Source organism: Poecilia reticulata, linkage group LG14, assembly GCF_000633615.1.
Source record: "Poecilia reticulata strain Guanapo linkage group LG14, Guppy_female_1.0+MT, whole genome shotgun sequence".
Classification (NCBI taxonomy): Eukaryota; Metazoa; Chordata; class Actinopteri; order Cyprinodontiformes; family Poeciliidae; genus Poecilia; species Poecilia reticulata.
The window spans coordinates 27,090,997-27,097,183 of NC_024344.1; the positions used below are offsets into that span (position 1 = coordinate 27,090,997).

The following is a 6,187-nucleotide window of genomic DNA, read 5'->3' on the forward strand; positions in this document are numbered from 1 at the left end:
CAGAGGATCACGTTACATTGCTTAGCCAATCAGAGGATCACGTTACATTGCTTAGCCAATCAGAGGATCACGTTACATTGCTTAGCCAATCAGAGCTGCAGAGGAAGGAGCTCCACTCTCAGCATGGATATATGCTGAGAGTATTTTAAAGAACTGTGAGAGTCTAGTTGGGTCACCCCTGGGTCTTGAATTTGGGGGGAAAAAAACATTTTATTTATCACTATAGAAGGGTTCAATGAATGCGCATATGAAACTGGTGGGTTAAAAAAGGTTAAGAACCACTGACTTAGAGCCAACTTCAGAAGTGTTGCAGATATCAAAAAAGTAGGCAAAAGCAGCAGAATAAAGCAAAATCATGTGAACGTATAGAGATAAAACTGCTGAAAAGGAGTAAAAACTTTCAATCAATGCAAGAATCCCACCCAAAGAGTATTAGAAATGAGTGCAGAACAGTGCTTACTAGCTAAACTGTAAGCGCCCTGCAGTTTATCAGGCAAAATTAGTTAAAAAGGTAAAAATAACTGACATACTATTGTTAACATCTAGTCTAGCACTAGCATGTTGACCTACAGTAACATATTCCATGCATTGTGAAAAAAACCAAAACAGTGCATATTGTTTAGACTGTCAAAATGCCAGAGAGTCTAACACAACCTCCAACTAAGCAATCTGGCAGATGACTCATCTCTCTACCCGCCTCTGCAGCAAATTAACCAATTTAAGGCCGACTTCAAACCAGCCCCGTCTGACCAGCCCAAATGGAATCACAGTTCTTGGGGTTCCAGGGAGCTGGGAGGGACCCAGGCTCAAAGTGCCAATGCAAAATTGACAGAACCCATGCAGGATTCAAACCTGTTTTTTCAGCATTGGTAATTTGGTTTACTGTGCGTCATACCTCAAATAGCCATACTTTAATTTTATTTGATTTCCATGTGTTTGATTTAATTGAAAAACTCTGAATCCACACTTTCGGAATCTGTAAATAACTCAAAACACCTCTGAGGAGACTTGTTTATGGCTTTGATACAGGGTCAGTCATTCTTCTGACCATTCTAACCAGGGACACAAAATTATTTTATTGAGAATACGTTCTTAATAAGGCAGATACCTGAAAATAGCAAAGGAACAAACATATCAGGACATAATAAGCACTAAATGATATTACATTCTCTCAGTAAGCACTTTATTTGGGGCGGTACATCAACTTACCTCATAATAAATTCGAGTATCATTTATTCTAATCAAGACGCCGTCCACACGCAGGAAGAAACGCTGCAATAAGAAGAAACTGGATGGCATCACTCTCTGTGCATTGGAAAAAAAAGGAAGAATGTTGCACATTTATTAGACTTCAGTAAATGTCCAACTGAAGCAATATATATTTGAAATCTACAGTAAAATTTTAGCTTTCTATCAGAACTACAAAACGTCAAGCCCCTTAACTTTTTCTACATTTTGTACATTATTTTACATCTCAAGAAATTTGATTATTATGAAAAGGTTCTATATATTTTTGTCACCGAGTGTGTGTGACAAAAATATATAGTGAAATGTTTTAAGCTTTTGTCTCTTGTAAATTTGTTGGTTATGCCTTATAAAAAAATGCAACCTCAAAATTCAACGTCTCAAATAGAATTTTACATAAAGTAAAAACAGGATATTTTCAACAAAAATGTCAGATTTCTGATAAGCATGTTTATTTCTACCTACTAAATTCTTTATAGGGCCTTTTTCTATAAAGGATTCTATGACATGGCATTGATGCAATTAGTCTGCAGCATAACTGAAGTGAAATTAACGCCCAGGCTAATTGCCTGCATACTGTAGTTGGGTCTGGTCTCTCTAATCTTCCTTTGTCAAATTCAGCTCAAGGCAGTTTGCTGGCAAATAAAGCACAGTAACACCATGATAATTTAAACAGTTTTTAGTACCTTTTGGTAAGCTCTACTGGAAACCTAAATCAGCAGAAGGAATCATAGAGCGATGTAAAATGACCTGGTAGATGGCTTTATTGATTGTGGACTTCAGGAAACAACCAAATGATATGGCACCCACAGTTACAAACCTCTGTGCTCCTGGTCAGTAACCCAACCAACTCATTATCCAAACACCATCTGGTTCATATCATCAGCAGAGTTGGCTCCTGTCACTTTCACCTGATCCTGCTCGTCTCTTCTAGGCGAAAGTCTCGTCCCTTTAAATGCACTGGTTTCCCGGTCATCCCTGCTGCAACCTCTACATTTGCACATTTAATTTTGTAAATAAACCTTTAAAAAGTCTCCTTGCCTGAGTTTATCTGCATGTGGGTCAGAAACGTCACTAAAACCATGAAGAACACTCTCAACCATTTGACCCAGCAGATCATCTCAAGGAAACTTTAGCCAAACAACACTCCCTAATTCAATCTCATGATGCAGTTCTGTGATCTCTCAGCAAGCAGCAGGAGGTTACAAGTCAGCATTTGGATTACCTGATCTCACTGTTCCAGTGGAGTGAGGCTGAGCACTCATCTGCTCCAAAAGATGGTGCAAACGCTCCAACAGTAGCTCAAAAGATAAGTTCAACCCACAAATTCAGAGCTCTGAATACAAATAAATTCTCTGGGGACAGTGGCAGTCACACGGGCTTTTTACTTCAGTGCTCTTTAGTCTTATACCGTTCGCTCCAATCATTTCCTCATGACGATTCTAAAATCTCTTTTATTTTGGGTCTCCTTACAGGTGTTATGTCGATCTGCGTTTCCCCATCAGATACGGTTCCCCCTGCATCTCCTCGCCGCTCCGGTGGCAAAATACGCGCGTGCTTGTTATGACTGCGTAACAAGCACGCAATTGTTCACCGCACTTATCTAGAGAACACCGTGAAAGCTCAAACAACGTGTTTTGGCAAAGATGTCACACTTTTTTCATGTTTTTGCAACTCTATCTATCTATCTATCTATCTATCTATCTATCTATCTATCCACTTTATTTTGGTAAATTGTCAACTTTAAACAGGAAACAAAACAAAAATCAATATACAAACCCATAATTTACCAAAAAAAGGAATAGGCTGAAGCCAAAGCTTATACTTGCCGACCCTATTTATATACTTAACAGCCTACCAAGATATCTTCACAATACATATATACATCTACATAAAGTAAGATTTTATCGTTTTACATGTTAAGGCTCTTGTAAAGCTCACCAAGAAAGGACATCATTTGAAATCATCATTCAATTCACTCCACAAGTGAAACATCTAGACTTTATCTGGCTCTTCTCTTTTGTATGTTCAAATATAAACAAACCTCGCAAATTATTTATTCTGTCTTAGCATAAATAATTTCTGAATACCAGAAGGAAGAGTTTTTTTCAGTGCTTTATACATTATTTCCAATATTTTTATATGTACAATATCTTTAAACTTTAAAGTATTACTTTGAATAAAAAGTTTTAGTTGGTTCACAATATCCCACTTTATTAATAAGCCTTATAGCTTTTTTTGCAACTTAGCTAACATATCAATGGTTGTTTTACTTGCATAAAGAAGAACATATAATATACAGTCATGGCCAAAAGTTTTGAGAATGATTCAAATATTAATATTTACAAAGTCTACTGCTTCAGTTTTTATAATGGCAATTTGCATAAACTCCAGAATGTTATAAAGAGTGATCAGCAATTAATTGCAAAGTCAATATTTCCCTAGAAAATAAACTTTCTCCCCCAAAACACATTTCAACTTCATTGCAGCCTTAAAAGGACCAGCTAACATAGTTTCAGTGATTGCTCCATTAACACAGCTGTGGGTGTTGATGAGGACAGGGCTGGAGATCAATCTGTCATGATTAAGTAAGAATGACACCACCGGACACTAAAAAGAGGCTGGTGCTTGGCATCATTGTTTCTCTTCTGTGAACCATGGTTATCTCTAAAGGAACATGTGCAGTCATCATTGCACTGCACAAAAATGGCCTAACAGGGAAGAGCAGCTAGAAAGATTCACCTCAGTCAACAATCTATGGCATCAAGAACTTCAAGGAGAGAGGCTCCATTGTTGCCAAAAAAGCTCCAGGGCACCCAAGAAAGACCAGCAACCGCCAGGACCGTCTCTTAAAAGTGTTTCAGCTGCGGGATCGGGCTACCAGCAGTGCAGAGCTTGGTCAGGAATGGCAGCAGGCAGGTGTGAGTGCATCTGCACGCACTGTGAGGCGGAGACTCTTGGAGCAAGRCCTGGTCTCAAGGAGGGCAGCAAAGAAGCAACTTTTCTCCAGGAAAAACTTCAGGGACAGACTGATACTCTGCAAAAGGTACAAGGAGTGGACTGCTGAGGACTGGGGTGAAGTCATTTTCTCTGATGAATCCCCTTTCCGATTGTTTGGGACATCTGGAAAACAGCTTGTTCGGAGAAGACGAGGTGAGCGCTACCACCAGTCTTGTCTCATGCCAACTGTAAAGCATCCTGAAACCATTCATGTTGCTTCTCAGCCAAGGGAGTCGGCTCTCTCACGGTCTGGCCTAAAAACACAGCCATGAATAAAGAATGGGTACCAGAATGTCCTCTGACAGAGAGCAACTTCTCCCAACCGTCCCAGCAGTTTGGTGATGAACAATGCCTTTTCCAGCATGATGGAGCACCTGGCCATAAAGCAAAGGTGAGAACTAACTGGCTCAGGGAACAAAACATAGAGATTTTGGGTCCATGGCCTGGAAACTCCCCAGATCTTAATCCCATTGAAAACTTGTGGTCAATCATCAAGAGACGGGTGGACAAACAAAAACCTAGRAATTCTGACAAAATGCAAGCATTGATTGTGCAAGAATGGACTGCTATCAGTCAGGATTTGGTCCAGAAGKTGATTGAGAGCATGCCAGGGAGAATTGCAGAGGTCCTGAAGAAGAGGGGTCAACACTGMAAATATTGACTTGCTGCATTAACTCATTCTTACTGTCAATTAAAGCTTTTGTTACTCATAATATGATTGCAATTGTATTTCTGTATGTGACGAAAACATCTGACATGCACACATGAAAACCAGAGGGCAGCAGATCATGAGAAAATATAATATTTGTGTCATTCTCAAAACTTTTGGCCATGACTGTACAAGCCTTTAACATTTATTAAATCTTCTATTTCAAACAATATTCCAATATTTTTTGCAACTTTATTTCCAATACATTCAATAAAAGGCTTCCAACTGAGTTTATAATCCCTAAAAATTTTGTCTCATAAATTCTTTCAATTTCAACTCCATTTATGCATAACTTTACATTATTAAAGATCTGATTACCAGAATTTAGTTTTTCCTTTGTTTAATGATAACTTATTGTAATCAAACCATGTTTTTAACTCAGTTAATTCTGTTTCTACTGTTTTTATTATCTCATCCATATTTTTCCAGAAAAAAAAAATTGTATCATCAGCAAACATTATAAACTTCAAAATACTGGATACTCCAAAAATATCATTTAAATAAAGTATAAATAATTTAGGTCCTAGTATTGAGCCTTGAGGAAAACCACATTTTACAATTTCAATTTGTGACTTTGTGTTATTAATTTGTATATATTGCAATCTATTACTCAAGTAACTCTTTAACCACTGATATGCAACCCCCTGTAGGCCATACAGTTCACATTTTCCTAATAGTCGTACATGGTCAATAGTATCAAATGCCTTACATAGGTCAATAATACTGTATTAAGCCTCTGGTCAACTGTTGCAGCAATGGGTTCCACAAATTCCATCACAGCTAAAGTTGTGGAGCAGTTATTTCTGAAGCCGTACTGGTGCTCATTCAATATATTATTTTTGCTAAGAAAGGAGTCTAGCCGTTTTATGAATATTTTTTCCTAAATGTTTGAAAATTGTGGTAGCAATGATATTGGCCTGTAATTTGTTAATATTTGCTTGTCACCATTTTTATAGACTGGAAAAACCTTTGCTATCTTCATTTTGTCAGGAAAAAATTATCTGCTACAAATACAGGTGAGAGGTTTAATAATACTATAAATTACCTCTTTCATGATAGCCATATCAGTATCATTACAATCTTTCGATTTCTTAATTTTTTTATTTTTTAACTACGTCTATTGTGTTTTCCATCTCTAACTATTCTGTCCTCACACAGTCATACTGGACTGAGCTAGACAGATAGCAAACACAAAAAACTCCAAACGTCGAACTGCAGTACGTCTGACCTTTA

General features: G+C 37.7%; 1 protein-coding gene across 4 annotated transcripts in view; it reads right to left on the bottom strand.

Moving 5' to 3' along the window:
- The window catches only part of tiprl (TIP41, TOR signaling pathway regulator-like (S. cerevisiae)), a 36,255-nt gene that overhangs the window by 3,854 nt on the left and 26,214 nt on the right, over nt 1–6,187 (bottom strand). For all 4 annotated transcript variants that reach the window (XR_001777254.1, XM_017308536.1, XM_008428658.1 and 1 more), the window contains one exon: nt 1,210–1,305. Coding sequence is in view for 3 of the 4 variants with exons in the window: in XM_017308536.1 (XP_017164025.1) it covers nt 1,210–1,305 (96 nt within the window). In the remaining variant the exon portion in view is untranslated. The remainder of the gene's footprint in view (nt 1–1,209; nt 1,306–6,187) is intronic.